Here is an 18,218-nt window from a genome sequence, read left to right on the forward strand (position 1 = left end):
GTAGGGGTGAGCAGTGGGCTGTTTTTTTAAATGTTTCGTAACATAAATATACCAGCAGTAATTCACAACACTTCGCTCAGCAATTAAATACAGTAAGTTGTGCTGATTTTCTTTTCCTCTTCAAAAAAAGAGCACAGTAAAATCCTGAGAAAGTTTTTCTGGTTATTCTTCCCTCTGCCTCTTGTCCCTGAAGCTTGTCATTTGGAAGGAAGGACTTGTCAAGTTAACCAAAACCTGTGTTGGGTATTAAGACTTCTGGGTTTAAGTTCCTTCTTCACCGGCATTTATGTAAGATCGAGCAGGTTATATAATTTGTCCCTCTCTCATTTCTCTTATGGATAAAACAGATAATAATACTTAGCACCAACCTCATAACAGTGTAGTGTGGATAAAGAACATGGTGACAGAAGTCAACTAAATGCAGCGCGTCATTAAATAACCTTTAATATTATTAGTTTAAAATGCTGTGATTTTATATACTTTTCCCTTTAAAAAATTGTTTTCCTTTAAAAGAATAAATGAAACATCATATTTCTAAATACCCACTATGTGTTTGTCTCCTAAACTTCATCAATTTAAGTTTTCTCTTTATCTGTTTCTTTTTCCCACTCTTTCACACACACACTCATTTGATAACATTATGAACGTGAGTGAAGAACCTTAAGATAGCATCGAGGAACTAAGAGGGGACTTGAAATAGGTTCTCTTATTCAGCTTTCCTGTAAGTTTTATAGCTATGCATCCAGGCCATAAAATTATAGTGGTTATTTAATCCTCAAAACGTTTGTGTTTTAAGAATAATTCACAGACTCTTACATCAGAAAGAACCTTAAGAAAACATCTAGGGACTATAATAATGCCTGGCACTTGGTAGATGCTGGATAAACATTTAATGAAGGGAAACTGGAGGAAGCTTCTTGTTTTAATCTTGAAAGAAAAAATGAAAACAAAACCCAAAATCAACTCTGAGGATTAAAGAGCCTCAAGATTGTTCAATTAGTTTAAAAGTTGGGTCTAGAATTTATTTCTCTTAATTTTCAGCTATAGCTTTTCCCCAGCAACCTGTTGACTTGTTTATATAGGACAGTCAAATACAACCTGCCAAAGACACATCACAGAAAAAAATTCAGACAGAACAGCCCTTGGGTTCACCATCTCCAAAAGTCGCCCAACACGTGATGGTCACATCTGACATGAAGCGAGTGAAGTCAATATCACATATAAAATGCAAAATGTAAATCTTGCATATATTGACTCAAAAGGTCTATTTTTAAGGGAAAGGGTCAACAGCCAATCTTCCGTGACTCGTGCTACCTAACAGCACTGTTTGCATGCCCACCTAGGTGATTTGCAGTCCTCTGACCAGCTAAAAGTAGATCGGCTATTTCAGTAAAATGTTTATCTTTGTTTCTGTGTATCGTCGTATTAATTTTTCTGAATTCACCTACGGATGAGGCATTAACAACCTCAATGCATGATAGTCCTAATAAACTTATCTGGCACTATTTTGGCCTATGTGATAGTAACCCATTGACAAAAGAAATCCAAGCTGATAAAAGCCATTCTCGGCCACTTGTTAGCCAAGTCAGGCTGTAAAATCACAACACAATGCACGCCTCTTCATGGGGCACCACACGGCAGCGATTAAAAAACCCCCTCACTTCCATATCCAGTGGAGTTGTAGTTCATTACTATAACCCTCCCAAGTCCAAAAGATGCCCGTTTCAAGCCTTGCAACTTGGTGCAGACAGGTTTTTTTCCCCTAAACCCACTCCGCTGGGCCTCTCTACCTGTCCTCTCCTACTGTCTACAGGTCCCGAACATTAGAAAATAGAAAATGTGATGATCTTTGTGTGTCTCTGTAAAATGTGTGTATGTGTGCGTGTGTTTGGGTGTAACGGGCCTCCTGGTTGGCCGCGCGGGCCGTCCGTCAGCGCGCGGGCCAATGGCAGGCTGCCTTATATAAAATGAGTGTTTTCAGGCTCTCGGGGTTGCATGTACTGTATGTGGAGCAGTGTACAGTGGAGCGGAGGCAGAGCGGCTCCGCGAGCTCCTCGCCACTTTCCCATAGAGCAGCCCCGACTGGCCGCCGAGGGCGAGCCACACACACGCCCTCGCGCCCGGCGAGCCCGCGAGGTAAGCCCCCGGCCGCAGCCCTCCCCGGGCGCTCGCCCCGCACTTTCTGTTTTCCTACTCACTTGCGAGCCGCCGGCTGCAGCCCCAAGGACTCCGCGGCAGGAGCAGCGGCGGCGGCAGCCGGCTGGGTGGACTTGAGGAAGACGGAGGGGACCCCCGCGCGCCGAGCCGCCGCCGGCCGGCCGCTCCCCGGGCACTTTCCCCCTCCGCCAAAACTTTGGGTCGGGAGAGGTCGCGGGCGAGGGTCGCGCGGCCGCGCCGGCGGGGGCGGGGGGCGCGGAGGCAGTGCCCGGCGGGCGGGAGCCGGGGGCCGGCGGGGAGTAGTAGGCCAGCCGGTGCCAGGCTGCGTTTGCAGGCAGCACCTCTCGGCGCGCAGGCAGCGCCGCCCGAGAGGGGCACGGGCGCCGGGGCGCGGGCAGGGGCAGCCCGAGGAAAACAACAACAGAGCCTCACGCCGCCGGCGCCTCCAGGCCGCCCGGGGAGCCCCAAACTTCATCGCGGCGAAAGTACGTGGAGCCAGCCTGGTCTGGCTGCCGGGGAGGTGGGGCCTGGGGAGCAGGGGCAGGGGAGGAAGGTACGAGGAGCCAGCCCTCCGTGGATTTATGGAACGTTCGTGTGCGTCGGTGACCGGGAACAGCAGCCCAGGGGCTCGTCCATCGGGAGAGTTGGGCTTGGGGTGTTCCGGCCCCGCAGATCGGTGCCCTCTCACCCCCCACCCCGAAGCGAATGCGCGGCGAGTAGAGAAAGTGCTGTTTTAGTGCCAGAGTAGCCGGGAGGAAGAATGGGGGAGAGGGGGAAGAGGGCGAGGGAGAAGGGGAGAGAGGAGAGGGAGGGAAAGCGGGGGGGGGGGGGGGGGGGGGGAGAACGAGGGAGAGGGAGAGAGAGAACGGGAGGGAAGAGAGAGGAGGGGGAAGAGGAGGAGGGAGGCTGTGTCAGGATTTTGCTTGAATGTGGGATTATGTTGTGTCAATAAGTTTAAGGTGGAGAGAGCAAGGCTGGGGGTGGTGGTGGAGGGGAGGAGGAAGGCCTCGTCTGTTTAAAGTCTTATTTCTGAAGGTAAGTTATGGCATTGCATGGTCGCGATGACAGAAAACTTGCAGATCCTTTATCCGGGGATGGGGTCGATGCCTCTAGAAAGAGCTTCCCAGCCCTCTTAAGCCACACTCATGTTACACTGTTATTTGCTGCGATCCGGGTCGCTAGTAAATTACAGAAATCAGACTCGAGGTTTCTTTTCCTCCTCCACCTCGTCTCGCTCGCTCACCCTCAGAAATTTATTATTATTTTTTTTATTTTTTGGTATTGTATGAAACTTAACGTAACTGAGACCAAACCCGAGTCCTGTAATTTACAAGGACCCTGAATCCAAGAATCTGGAACACGTTTGTGTGTGAAATAGCCGCGATCATTTCTGCTAAATGAGGAAGGTAAAACGAAACGATGCAAAAAGCTAAGACACAACATGTACGACAGAGGGGGGGGGGAGAGGGAGAGACGGAGAGAGAAGCTATTTTTTGCTTTCCTTTCTGTAGAAAGGAAAATAAAGCGTGCATTCCCCTTCCCTCCGGTGTGTAGGGTCTAGTCAATATTTTAACTGTCTGAGGACAAATTAGTCCAGGTGGATCTTGTTGAAAAGTTTCGCGAGGTGGGGTGGAGGTGGGGGGGGTTACGAAGGGGAAGGTGGGTGGAGGTTGTGGGGGATGGGGACGGAGCGAGCTCTGCCTCTGCTAATGGTCATTGGCCTGGGGCTTTGAAACCATTGCCTGTCCTGCTAATGACACGTCCAGTTCTCGTCTCCCGGCCGCGGACGCCGGGCTGCCGGGGACTGGGGTACTTTCCCCGCGCGGGGAGGGGCGCTCCTCGCCATCCCCTGGGGTTGCCCACTCGCGGCGTGGGAGCCCCCACGCGCGCCCCCTCTACCGCGCGCCGCCACCACCTCTGCTCGCGCGACTTTTGTAGCCAGTGCGCGGCCAGGGGGCGCGGGGGTCCCCGGCGCGGACGTCCCCGCGCGGCCACCCCGCGCCCGGCCCCACGCGCGCCGCGCGGTCCAAGCCCGGAATGGCAGCGCCCGGCCGGGCGGCGGTGCCTCCCCGGGGGGCAGCGGAGGCAGCGGCGGTGGCGGCGGGATCTTCGCCGGGGCCCGCGGGAGGAGGAGAGGGAGGAGGAGGAGGAGGAGGGGAAGGAGGAGGAAGAGGAGGAGAGCGAGGCGTTTTCTGCCCAGATCGCCGCCAGTTCGAGCGGGCACGGGGACGGGGACACCCTCCTCGTTGCTCCTCCGTTATGGAAAGGTGTTGAGCAGACTTTTACGCCTGGAGTGTGGGATTTGCACTTCATTTTTTTCTCCCCCCTCTTCCCCAAAGCAAGATGGACTCTATTCCCTTTCTCTTTCTCCCTCTGCCTCTGTCTTGTCAGCCTTTAAGATCGACATTTTGTACTAAGATGCAAACTTGATGGTGACCAGCAACAAAGCCGGGGTGGGATCCTCGCTCCCGTCCTCCCTCTCCGTTTCCCAGCTCCCCCCACCCCAACCTCCGAGACCTGGTGGCCCTGCACTTGCCACCGGGGGCTCTGGCGAATGTGTTTCCCCGCTCGATTCCGATCTCCAATCTCGGGTTTGTGCCAGGGGCCGGGCGTTTGGGCGACGGCTGTGGCCGCCCAGGTCTGCAAGGCTGAGGGCTGTGCTACCTGGACCCGCTGCCGGCGCCGTGCTCCCTCCAGCCGGCTCCTGGGCACGGCGGAGGCTCGGGCTGTCTTTCCATTGCTATGATTTGGTGGCTGGTGTATTTGTCCTGGGGGTGGCGATCACTTGTGCAAGTTGTTGGATGATCGCGGTGTGGGTTTTGGATTTGCAGAATGGATCAACTTTTTGCTTTGTACATACGGGGAGTAGGAAGCGAGGGTACTGGAGACACCCCGGAATGCCAGCGGGGCTGCCCTCAGCCTCTGCCCTTTGAATACCGGGATCTGTGCCTCTATTGCCCCCACATTTCACACGTGGGAGTGGGGGCGGAGAGAGGGGAAGTGTTGGTGAGGAGCTGGACTCCTGGGTTTCGGGGTTCTTCCTTCATAGATGTTGCAGGAGTTGGGACTCTATTGTAAAGCTCTACCATACTGCTGATGTACCTTTATTTGATACTTTATAGGTCGCTATCATATGACAAAGGCTGCACGCAGTTCATCTTGCTCCCCGTGTACTTTCCATTTGCCTTCCTGGGTGAGTATGCTGACTTTTCATCCAGCGAAGCTGGCTAATTGTTAGTAATAACGTAAAGTCCTTACTGTTCACAGAAGAAGATGCGTTACTGGGGTTGCAACATCCCAGAGAGCTTGTCTCCCTGAGTTTCCCACAGTAGAAGTCAACTTATGATTCTTAGTAGTTAGAATTCGGCTGCTGTTATTATCTTAAGGTAGTTTAAATGTTCATTTCATGTTTATCTGCAAGTAAGTGTCATTTGAAAACTTATTTTCAAATAGGCATTTTAATTGATAATGAAATTTTACACAGAGTTGAAGGCCTAGGAAATTTAATGTGAGATAATATTGTAGAAAGGTTGCAGCTTAAGTGGGAAAAGAATTATTAAAAACCCAAGGAGGCATTGTGCAGAAAGCCTCTCGAGTTATGGTGACTGACATTTGCTTACTCTTTCCTAGGTGCCCTTTCTTGGGTGACGTGTGCTGTTTGTGACTGTTACTTTGGTGGTGGGGACAGGTGGCCTGGGCGGTATAGTAAATGTAGCATTTAGTGTACCAGCTTGATTCAAAAGGCAAATAACTGTCCAAATTGATCATAATTTCCTTCAAAATTTATGTATTTGGAGAAATTGAGTACATTTAACAGCCTGTGTATATAATAAACAGCGACTTTGAAATCCGTTCAGTGCCTTTTTCAGATATATGCCCCCCCCCATGGAAAAATCGGTGAAATGATGTGTGGGACAGCAAGTGCTTGAAAAGTTTGTTTGTGAGAAGTAACAGTCTAGGTGAAAATGGAGGGTTTCTAGAACATTGGAAAGCAGCACGGTGAGCCCAGACTGCAGAAACCAACTTGCAGTGTTGCCCCTCCATTGTCAGGAGCACCTCAGGTACGCTCAAGTTGCTGATATTTAAAAAAAAAACCCGGGTTGTACTGAATTGTGTAAATCGCTTGTCATGCTTTGAATGTTATCATCAAGGACATGGAGATTATATTTTGTGAATGAAAGTGGACTTGAACTCAGTTTTCCATAAAAGAAGAAGAAAAGGGACCTTGCCTGTTTTGTTTCCTGGCTTGCTGGGATATTGTGTACCTTACTAAAAGGTTGTCTTAGTATTAAGACAACTTAACCTTTGAGGACCAGGGCTTTCTGGCAGTTCCATTTGGTAGTAAAATATACTTTGACATTGCTGAGAACCTTAGATGATTTAAAATATAAGCTCTGTGTCTAACATTTTTTATGGAATGTAAATATTCCATTATTTCAGACAGTCAAGAGAACTTCCTGACATGTCACATCTGTAACAGGCCAATTGGAGCGGTCAAAATGAGATGGTTCTGTAAGATGAATTTAGTGCCCACCAAAATATGTGGATTTCAGTGTCTTTGATTTTTTTTTTTAAGCTTGTTTGCAAGAGAAGTTTTTCATTTTTGAACATATGGCAAGAGTCTTCAAAATGCATTCCTGATTACTAAGGAACGCCACATTTATACATGTGAGGCACATTATTTTGTTCGCTGGAGCAAACTTTTAATGTTAGCTCTTTCCCCATGGAAATATATTTGACCAATTCAAAATTTAAAGTGGTAATCAGTAATTTCCTGAATAACAGCGATGTGATCAGCTCCTGCATTTCTTTGAGATGTCAAATGACTGCTTCAATAAAACAACATTTTAAAGAAGAGTCTTGGTCAATGAAGTCACAGTAGTTGGTATAGTGTAAAACTCGTAGTAGTGATCTAAAAAGGTCACACTGACAATGAATTGCCAGTTATTTGCATCTAAAATGTATTTATTAGATTTGAGGCTTAATTATCAAAATAAGAATTTAGATAAAGGTTTTGCTTCTGCATTGCCAAGAGTTTCCAAACTTCCCATTTTATTATTCTGCATATCTGTGTTAAGTTGTGAAACTGAAGTCTTGATTTGCATTTCACGTTTAGTGCTAGCTATTGAAAAGAGGGTTCCTCTATGTTGTTTCTTAGTGCTCCATCTTTGGAGGTACTCTGGCAGTCTTAGGAAGAATCTTCCACTAGAGACTTAGATTTTAACAAAAATTTGCAGTTTTGACTTCTTTCTGTTTTTTAATCCATCTTGATCTTTGTATCCAAGTTAAAGTTCCAGGTTTCAGAGTTTGTGAGATAGCTCTGCTTTTCACATACGTGTAGCTCTGCTATACCGCTTGGAAAGTGTATGCCACCTTTGACTTTATAGACGTGAGCTTTATACTTAATCCATTGAAACAGAGGAGATTTGTTTAGACGTTGAATTTAGAACATAGCTTTGAGTGAAAGTAGGATGAACATATCATTATGGTTTGCTTGTGCTGTAAGTAGCTATGTAATTGATAAGGTTTTTCATTTGTAGTAAAAAAGGAACAACTCTCAAAATAATGTGGTGTAACTCATGAAAATCTAACTCAGCAGCTAAAGTATTTATAAAGCCGCATTTTTCAGTAAAATTACAAACATAATTTTAATTATTAATCATCAGCCAGCACAAGTACAGTTTACGTTTTCCTACGTTTCGTGAAGAGACTGGTAAAGCAAGGGACCATATTTGTAACTGAATCTTACCATGACTATCGATTACTTTTATATTAGAAATCTTTAATAGAAGTAATAAAGACTTCATGGCTCAACCCTATGAAAAAAAACTTTTTGAAAGTAGTCTCGTTACAGAGGTGCCTGTTTTTGCTGTGCTGAAGGAAATCCTCGACATTATTAGTGTCTTAGAAAAGTGCAGAGAATGTTTAAAATTGTGGTTTTTAAGTGCACTAACTTACTAAATTTAGGCAATTGATATTGACATGTTGCATCACCACAAGTGTGGCATACCTGTATTTTAAGATTTAAACTTAAGCAGGTGCTTAGCTTAAGAAGATGACGCTTCTTGAACTTGTAGTTTGAAGTCCACTATGTGTTTTAACAATCCACCACTGTGGGTACCTTTTACAGTAGGTCTGAGGGGTGTCTCTCCTATAGTTTTAGTCAGCTTCCCTCCTCTCCCTGTGAAATAAAAACAAACCCACATTATAGAAACATTGTAATTTCACGCCTTTGTTTTTATCGAGTGCCCCAGGTAAGTCGGATGCAGGCAGTCCTCCGGCTGCACTTGGACAAGCACTGCTCTGAAGGTAGTAAGGACTAAGGCTAAGGGCTGAGTGAAGCTGCTTCCAGCTTGAAGATTCTGTGACTGTAATCATTCAGTGGGTTTGTACCGGCTCAAGGGCAGTCAGCACATACGGAGTCGAATTGTAGCGATTTCTATGTTTTAAGACGGACTTGAGGGAAGCACTTTTTGAGAACAGCTTCAGTCAGTATTCATGTGTGTTCATTTTATCCCTAAGAGGCAATGACAGTTCCTTGAAACACCTGGACGTCATTTTAAAACTGTAAAGACATCCCCAGAAAATCCTCATGTATTAATGGGGATTGTTTTCTTTTTTTTTTCTTTGAAAGAAAAAGATAACGTGAGGATTGAAGTAAGTACCAATCACACAATGGAAATGCAAAAGGAGGCAAGCAATAAAGAATTCTCTCTAAAAATGTATATAAATAGAGAGGGAATGAGAGACCAACGGAATGAAAGACTTAAGGGATTAAATATAGAGCGGGAAGCATTGACACACCTACCAAAATGTAAACTTAGTAAGTGAAAATATGTGAGTTGGTTCAAAAATCTAGATAGTGAAATAACTTCAGGTAGTGAGCAGGTTGTATGAAATACAAGGTAAAAATTAGTAAGAATGAATTGGATTTTATGAAATCTTAGAAAAATAAAAAAATTCATAGAATGTTGATTAAATAATTAAACCGGTAGTTAAACATGGCCCTTGGGTGAAAAGATCAGAGAATGAAACAGAAGCTCCTGGAATGGAATGCTTGAGATCCTAAAAAAGACATAGAAGTTTGGATTTTTGTGAAGGGGATAAATAAAAGATCAATAACTTATTTTAAATGACTTAATCACTTCATATCATCCTAGACTTTTGAGGAGAGCAGATTGGAGCAAGTGGAGAATCTGTTTTTGTCCAGTATTGACTCTCGCTCTGCTAGCAATTTTGTGAGGTTTTTTTTTTTCCCTGAGGAAGATTTGCCTGAGCTAACATCTGTTGACAGTCTTCTTCTTTTTGTATGTGAGCTGCTGCCACAGCATGGCCACTGACAAATGAGTGGTGTAGGTCCATGCCCGGGACCTGAACCCAGGCCGCTGAAGTGGAGTTTGCCAAACTTAACCACTAGGCCACCGGGACTTGCCCCTGAAAACTTTTTAAAGGGGAAATAAGAACAAGGATAAAAGTTGTTTACAGCAGCTATGTTTCTCAGATGTTTTCGACTGAGATGTATGGTAAGAAGTACTTTTTATATCGTGATCCCCATATGAAAACTGAAACAAAAGTTTCCTGAAACAGTACTGAGAGCAATGCTGTCTGGTATTTTCTATTCCTATCTCATCTTTATAAATCTGATCTGTTTCAAACTATTTTATTAAAAACAGAATAGAGGGTGTCCTTCACTAAGTTGATTTTATGACTGACAGTTTGAAAAACACCAACCTGGAGTGCTTGCTAAAAATGAAGGTCCCCAGGCTGCATCCCCAGATCTTCGGAATCAGTGTGTCTGGGGTAGAGCCCAGGAATCTGCATTTTAACTAGGACTGGGGTGGTTCTGAAGCAGGTTCGAGGTCCTCTGACACACTTGGAGAGACACTGGTGTGAAGGACAGATGGCTCAAGGTTGAATGGGAGTCATGCGCTGAATGTAGAGTTGAGAGTGCCTTGCTGAGGTCTCCTCCAGCTTCAGGATTCTTCACTGTGTCAGTCCGCAGGTTTGCAATACTGAGAGGGCCCTCGTCATGCTCTGCAGCTGTTCCCGGAGTAGCGAGGGTAGTAGAAGGAGCAGAGGCTTTGCAGCCGGAGAGCCCTGGGTTCCATTCCCGCTGCCTCATTGCTTACTAGCTGAGGGACTTGGAGCTTGTCGCTTCAGAATAAACTTCCAGTATCGCATGTGCTAAAGGGCATATTAATATTTACCATGCACCAGAATGAGAATTACACAAGACAATGTCTGTAATGACCTCTCTCCATAGTCAGCACTCAATATACAATGTATGTTTTTATAGTTATATCTCACCCCACCCCAGCTCCCCCTGTTTGAAATTCTTAGAAGCTGTGTCTTAATTTTTGTTTCCTCTAAACCCTGGTATGAAACACAGGTGCGTTTTTAGCTGGATATGAGGTGTTGGATAAGTAATTTGTTACCGAAGGAAATAGGAAAAGAACAGCCGAGGCAAGCCAGTTAAGCAAGCCGGTTAAGTACGGTACTCCCGCACGTTTGCAGAAGGATTTTCCCACCTGTTTAGAAAGACATAGCTCAGGACAGCAGAACAGCTCTTTTCCTATTTCATAATGGTTAGTTGACAGCCCTGGGCATTCTTCTGTGACTTTGATACATCTTGGAATGTCTAAGAGCATCAGTTCTCAAACTTTCATCTACCAAGATGCAATGCGACTGACTGATGGTTACATGTGGGCCGATATGATTTCCCTAGTTATAGACAGGTAAATTGTGCGGTAGATTTCATAGGTAGTTCACAGTGTGATAAAGCCGCTTCTTTCTCAATCAAGAAAGTATATCAGAATACTAGGAAGAATGATATAATCATAATGAAAACCTTGAACATACCCGTACACACACATGTAGAGTCCTTTATAAACTGTGGTGTGTTAACTGTGTGTAGCTCATTACTTGGGGCACTCCTCATAACCAGTTAAAACTTACCCCGTGTCGAGGCGTGAAGATTGAGAAGGGTTACATCCACAGTGCTCTACAAATTACATTGCAAAAAATAGGCGCTTAAAAAAGAGGGGCAAGCGAAGGAGAAGATGAATGGGAAATACACTAAATCCCTGAAATCTCAAACAGTGTGACAACTAAAAGCTGGGGAAGAGGCAGCCGGTGGTCAAACGCAGAGAAAGCGCCAAAGACGACATAGTTCTGGTGGGCACTAACTTACTCAAATACACATTGTCTCTACCATCGATGTTTATTTTTAGGTAGTCTCAACATTCGTGTAATTTATCTGAATAAGTTAAAATTAAATAACTTTGCGTTTCCTAATTTTTAAAGTTAATATTTGCCTGGAACGTCTTTCTGCTTTGCTAAATTTTACTTTGCCGTACTTTTTCATCTCCCAGCAATTAATAAACTCTCTGTATGTTGAAAATGTCTTTGTGCTTTGGTTTGTAGTGGAATCAGATATATATTCACAAGCCTTTATTTAAAAAGTCTCTGAAAAGCTAAAAGCTTTCTTTTCCTCCGGAAGTTTGGCATCAAAATTCGTTTGGTGGCAAAACCTGACCCAAACTGTTAGGGGCCTATTTAAAGTAGTTTTAAAGCCCACTTAGAAAGAATATTCACATATTTTGCTGTAGAGATAGTAATATGTTTGATTATGAGGTGGTCTCCTAGCTCTAGCTAGGAATGTTACATAATATTTGCTATATGCCCTTTTGACCTTTTTAAAACCCTTAAAAATCTGAAGCATACCTGGACCTAAGGGTTGCAGATATGCGATTGTGGTCCTATTGTGTTAACTTCCTTAGTCTGCAGAGTGAAATTGTCTGATATTCCTACCCATTTAACTCGATGAAAATCCGTTTGCTAATTTGATCACTGATCATCTGAACATTTTGATTTCGCTGCAAGCTGGCAAGTCCTTTTCCTTACATTACATATTAACTCAGTCAAACTGTCTGTTGAAACGCTGTGGCTTCAGATATAAGGGTGGAAGGCGTCAGAGGTTCTCAAGTCAGGTAAGCAAATGGTAGTAATTAATAGCGTTTTTACCCGCTAGGTTGAGCAGGGGGAAAGGCTCCTGAATAAGGAAAGCTTACACTCACACCCCCATTAGCTGAACCTCATATATCCATTTTGACGTTTTGGTTCCTTTTCTGTCGTTGTAGTTAGTTTTATTAAACAAACAAACATACACTGAAATCTGCATAACATATGAAACTTCTGCCATGGTGGATGTTTCTTTTATAATAGTGAACAAAGTTTAAGGTACTTTCATTATGATTTACTGTTATGAGAGATTTCATGAAGGGGTTATATTTCCTTTATTTTATTGATTGCCACTTACACCTTTCTTTCCTTCTATCCGAAAAGAAAAAATAGAAAGTGTTTTCTGCAAATTTAGTCTACGCTCAGGTGAGAATGTTTTTTGAGTTGTATTGTTTTATAGAGGTTCTAGGTACCTTTATTTTCAGTAATTACCTTTGGAAGACCAAGTGAAGATCTTGGCTTTGTACTTTTAATTTCCTGTAAAACCACTATAGAAAGATGAAAAGGGTGATGTGAGGCAGAGTCTGTATGACTCTAGGAATAAGGCAATAGCTGATTGGATCTGTCGTTATCGTTGCAATACTTAAATCAGTCTTCATTTGGTGTACACTGAAATTGTTAATGGCTAAAGAAACCGTTTATTTTTTTATTACTTATTGATACAACTACATCCTTTGGTGTAGGAAAGCCACAGACTGAGTAATTCAGAGGGTGTCTTATTAGCAATGCTGATTCTTTTAATATTAAAAAATGCTGAGTTGTTTTTCAGCTTTTGGTGCACCTCTCAAAACTCACCCAAGTGTGGCGTTCTCGTTGACTGCAAAGGGAATGTGCTGGAGCATGGAACAAAATGAGAAAATAATTCTCACATCCAGCTGTCAAATTGTGATTATCTTCCGAGTTACTGAAGTTATCATTTTTTTCTTTCCTTCCCCTCTCTCCCTCCTTCCTTTCTTCCTCTTTTCTCTCCTTTCTTTCTTCCTTCCTCTCCCTTCTCTTCCCCTCTTTCCTCTATCCTATCTTTTTTCTCTCTCCGCTTATTGTATTCACTAATGTGCATCTGTAATACTGCTTACAAATGTGTAAGAATGGGAATGTGGAGTTGAACTTTTTTTTTTTACCATCATTTGATTTTAAAGATTCGTTTGCAGTTTTTGAGTTCTTTTAGTATGTATCGTTACTCATATAATAGAGTTGTTGTCTGTGAGTTTGAGACTTGCACAGTTCCCCGTGTATAGAGGAGGATTTCAGAGGGGATTTCAGAGGGGATTACGAGGAGCCTTGAGCAGGGCTATGTGAAGCAAAGTCGCTTGTTGTTTTTATGAAATAAGTTGAAGTAAACTCCTTATCCAGCCGTTTTGTGTCTTACGGTGATAGAATGGCTACACTGGTTCATTTGTGTTTAAGGGAAAGTTGAAAGCGGTTTTTAGAAGAGTTTCTCAAATAGTATTTTACTCTGGGAGGAAGGGAGAAAGATAATTTCGACTGAGGACCTCCTTATGAAGCTCAAGTTTTATTTTTACTACTTTATTTTTCACAACACCTTTCTGATGAGAGGTCACCCTATTTCAATGATGAGGAAGCTCAGTCCTAGGTGTAGTGAGTTGTCTGAGGTCACACAGGTAGCACGTGACTGTGCCAGGCTTAGGACACCTGTCTGCCGTGCCCCAGTCTCTTGGGCTTTTTCTGTATTTACCTGTCTTTAGGGCCACATTTCAAGAGGTTAGAATGAAAGGTTGGGGGCAACTTTCAGCCAAGTATTCCCCTCAGTTTTTTTTTTTTTTCCTCTTGGAAGAGAAATCCCCTTCATTTTGGAGTCATGGGGCTAGACTGCTGGTCTCTACCAGGCTTACAGGAGGTGGATGAGAAGGTCTCTGAGCTGGGGACTCTGGTCAGTTTTCATCAGGGAGGTCACAGTCAAGACTGAGCCAGCCCCAAGCTTAGTTTATAAATTGACGTTTAGTGAACTTTCTTCCTAGTTGGTGTATCTAATGTAGAAATGTTTAGTAACAACAGTTACTGTTTTTACTATTTGTTTATTCCTCTGGTACATCAGTAAAAATCATTCGTTCTTTCATGAAGGCTTGAGTTTTCCCAGCTGAATATTCTGAATATGCCTTTACTCTGATACTTTTTAATACTTACTCAGTGAATATATTTTACGAAAGGAATTTCCCAGTATAATGTGGATAATGTTATAAAATAGTTTTTTGACATTTGCTTTGCAAAGAAATTCACTGTTAGTGGAAAATTAATAAGTAGATTCATGGACTTCATTTCAGAGTGTCTGGTGGTCAAACATGAATTAGGCATAGGATCAGTCAAACTTACCAGTTTTTGAAGTGGTTTCTGGGTACTTTTGATTTGTTTTACCTAGGAAACTTATTTCTACTGTGATAAGTAGAAGAGATTTTATAGAGCATACATTTGTATACAAGTAGAAAATCATTTAGAAAATACAAAGTGACTTTTTTGTACTAAGAGCCCTATTTATCTGAAATTAAATCTTTATTTTTGCAAATTCGGCAAAATCAGAGCCTCATTCATGTATAGAAGATAAAAAGTTTGTCATTCTTTGTTGTTGGTTTTTTTTAATGGCTTTTCTTTTTCCCTGATCCATGAAATGTGTAAATAGGGTATTTATCTATTTTGGCAAAGTAGCTTTTGTGGATGATAATCTTATTAAGGGTGTGCTCTTGGATTGTGTTAGCTGCATGATATTTTAACAAAGATGTTGAGCTTCCGTTTCTTGTATTTCATCTCGCCCGAATAAATCACTTCCATATTGTTCTCATTCAAGTAGGTTTGTAAACTGAATAACTTTTATGCCATTTGACACCTTTCTTTCAACTTATTTTCTCTCTTTTTTTTTTTTTTGAGGAAGATTAGCCCTGAGCTAACATCCGCTGTCAATCCTCCTCTTTTTTGCTGAGGAAGATTGCCTCTGAGCTAACATCCGTGCCCATCTTCCTCTGCTTTATATGTGGGATGCCTGCTACAGCATGGCTTGGTAAGCAGTGCGTAGGTCTGCACCCGGGATCTGAACCGGTGAACCCTGGGGTGCTAAATCGGAACATGCAAACTTAACTGCTGCACCGCTGGGCCAGCCCCTCAACTTATTTTCTTGAGTCATGTTCAGAGAACATTTTGCACATTAAATAATTTGATCAAGTGTTGGTGAGATTCAGGTAGCAAAAACTATTATCAGTTTAATTCAACCTTCACAGATTGAGTACAGTGTATTGATGCTGACTTATACTTTGAAGATATAAAGATGAATATGGAACAGTCATTGTCCTTAAAGCAAACGTGTTCTACTGGCTGGAAAAGTCCAGGAGATGTAAATATCTATCGTATGAGTTATTCTGTGTTAACTGTTCTAATAGATATGGCATAAAATAGTCCTGAGTAAATACCACTGAAAAACTGCCTAATTCCTATGTAGGATCGGGACGTTGAACTATGGGGGGAGTTCTTGCTGTGGCACTGTGTTTGTCCTAATTGTCATTAGGGTTGTAAAACTAATTTGGCCCAAGCACTAAAGTGGATTTTATAAATTAGGCTTCTAACCTGCATTTGGTTTTTATTTAAATGTTAGTACATTCTTTTACCTTTTGGTAAAAGGCCTATGACTTTTTTTTTTTGGTAAAGCTTTCAATTTGTATTAGAAAGTTATGTTTCAGTCAAGTGTTTAGACTTTATTTATTTTTCCTTTCATATTTATTGCTGTTAATATCACATTCTATAATGACTAGACTTTTGAAGTGCACAGAAGTGTTTGAGGATTCGACATAGACCAAATCCTGTTAAAAGCACACTGATAGAATAAGTTTGAACTAGACGTCAAGACACATACCAATAAAACTATTATAAACTGCTTCCAGCTAACACTTACTTTTACTTAAATCGTACTAATTAGAAGTATATTAGTGAGCTCTCTTGCCTAAATGTTAAACACAAAATGAAATGCTAAAGAGGTGAAAATGTGCTTTCTATCCATGAGAGATTGGAGATGAGAAATTATGCCCAGTGCTTCCATCAGGTGGTTTTCCAGGATGTTTTCCGCCCGTGTTTACAGCTGCAGCTGTGAAGGCCCCCGAGGGGGTGCTCCTCCCCTTTATGCTTAGGGACCCAGGCCTGGCCTTGGGAGTCCCCCTTGACTCCATCAAACCTTCAGTGTCGCTTCTTTTCATCGTGACTTTTGTGTTTATTACCCCTCTCAATGTATGCATTTTCACCCAGTTTTATTTGTGGCCCTCTTTTGACGGGTCATTTCTGGATAGCAGCCCAGTTTAGATTACAACTTTGTTTCTAAAATGTTGTGCTCAATGTTCCAGATGCCAACCCTGGGTGCTGTAATAACAAACAAATAACATTCATAAGCGAAATCATAAAGAAGCAGCTGATCTGGGAAAATATTTCTTCATAAGCTCGCAACATTGATAATGACCCTAATGTTTACATTAAAGCAGTGAAGAGGAACAGAGACACACAGAATAATAACTCGGGAGTCTCCCATTCTGTCTTGGGGCTGTTTGACATTGTGGAGGTATGGCTATTCGGGTCTCATTATTTACCAATTCTCATAATAATGAACTTCTTTCTAAGTTTTGTATATGGACATATGTTCTCATCTTATTTGGTGCTATACATTCTTCGTAGTCACAGAGAACATGTTCAGATTTCTTGTAAGGCCAGGGTTTTGTTTTATTTTAACAATTTTCTACGTATAGTCTCTGCATGAATAATGCAAATCCATACACAGGTTTTCTGTGCCTTGAAAGGTCTTGAGGAATGGGATCACAGGTTGACACAGCTCCTCATGTGAGGACCTCACACACACAGCGGTGAGTTTACTGCATAAGGAATTGTGATCAGGGTTCAGTTGTTAGGAAGTGAATTTCCTTTTCTTTAATTTGTCTTTTTAATGTGACCGTAAATGTCATTCCTGACATATATTTCAAATACATCTAGCTGGCCTTTAATATATAGGTCTTAAGAATTAGGATGATCGGTACTTTTCTTCATTAAAGATGTTTTCCTGAAAAGTTTTGACTTAATTTGTTTTTCAAAATTAACTATTTGTATATTCTTATGGACAAATTATGATTTCAGAATGCTTCGTTTGCATTTCTAATTGATCTCTGACTTGCAGTGGTTACTGATTTTACAGATTCAAGTTTTACTATTCCCAGCTCCCTGTATTAGGTACACGTCAGGGAGCTGCGTAAAGGAATACAGTACTAATCATTTTATGAATTTTTGGTAGAGCAAATAATACCTTTTTGGTAATTCTGCGTTCCATATATTGAATCGTCATTATTTTATGTTACGTGTTTATTGAGTACCCATAATATTTAAAGCTGGATTAGGAATTCTGGGGCTTGCAGAATAAAAAAATAATGGCTCTGGCCTCAGGATGTTTCTAGTATAGTAATGACACACATATGTCAAATGTGGAATAGAAAGTAGAGATGCTGTAATCTCCATGGGGCTCAGGAATGGTGAGTATAGGGCAATAGGAGATGATTAGGGAAGGGAAATTGGGATGGCCCTGAACTTTAGTTGTATAGCTAAATGTTTAGGCATCCTTGCAAAATGCTGACTTGAATCCATCAGGCAGAAAATGAATCTAGTGGGCATTCCAGGCTAACCCCACCTGGGCCAACCAGTTCACTCCAGATGTGTCATCAGCCAAGCCCATGTCCTCCAGACTTTTTAAATGCTGTCCCCCTCAGTAAAAGAATTTGAGCATGTATCCTCAATATGTGTACATTTATTTATAATTAACATATACTGGGCTATTAATATATTATGTACTTAATAAAGTATAAATAGCTTAGAAATAAAAAAGATAGATAAATTGAATATAAAGAAAAATTCTAATATTTTCATCTCATTACTCCAGTGGACTTTGTTTTGTTCATCTTTTGGGGCTCGAGAACCCCACTTTGGAGACCATTGGTTTAAGGTGGGCAGTGTCACCCCAAGTTTGGGTAAGTTCCATGAGATCAGGGACTTGGTTTTGCTGCGTGCTGTGT

General features: G+C 42.4%; 2 protein-coding genes across 19 annotated transcripts in view; both read left to right on the forward strand.

The window, feature by feature from the left end:
• The window catches only part of LOC139045210 (basic proline-rich protein-like), a 79,639-nt gene extending 76,734 nt beyond the window's left edge, over window positions 1–2,905 (forward strand). Inside the window, exons 4-5 of the mRNA XM_070508527.1 lie at window positions 2,072–2,136; window positions 2,219–2,905. Coding sequence (XP_070364628.1) covers window positions 2,072–2,136; window positions 2,219–2,905 — 752 coding nt within the window. The remainder of the gene's footprint in view (window positions 1–2,071; window positions 2,137–2,218) is intronic.
• BBX (BBX high mobility group box domain containing) overlaps window positions 1,940–18,218 on the forward strand; it is a 258,518-nt gene continuing 242,239 nt past the window's right edge. For 4 of the 18 annotated variants that reach the window (XM_014853213.3, XM_014853218.3, XM_070508709.1 and 1 more), the window contains exons 1-2: window positions 1,940–2,136; window positions 5,280–5,350. The gene's annotated coding sequence lies outside the window, so the exon portion shown is untranslated. Of the gene's footprint in view, window positions 2,137–2,434; window positions 2,643–2,722; window positions 2,870–2,975; window positions 3,193–3,253; window positions 3,564–5,279; window positions 5,351–18,218 lie in introns of those variants that run through there. The other 14 variants (XM_070508703.1, XM_070508702.1, XM_070508701.1 and 11 more) reach the window with 10 other exon arrangements.

The sequence above is a fragment of the Equus asinus genome, chromosome 5 (genome assembly GCF_041296235.1).
Source record: "Equus asinus isolate D_3611 breed Donkey chromosome 5, EquAss-T2T_v2, whole genome shotgun sequence".
Lineage (NCBI taxonomy): Eukaryota > Metazoa > Chordata > Mammalia > Perissodactyla > Equidae > Equus > Equus asinus.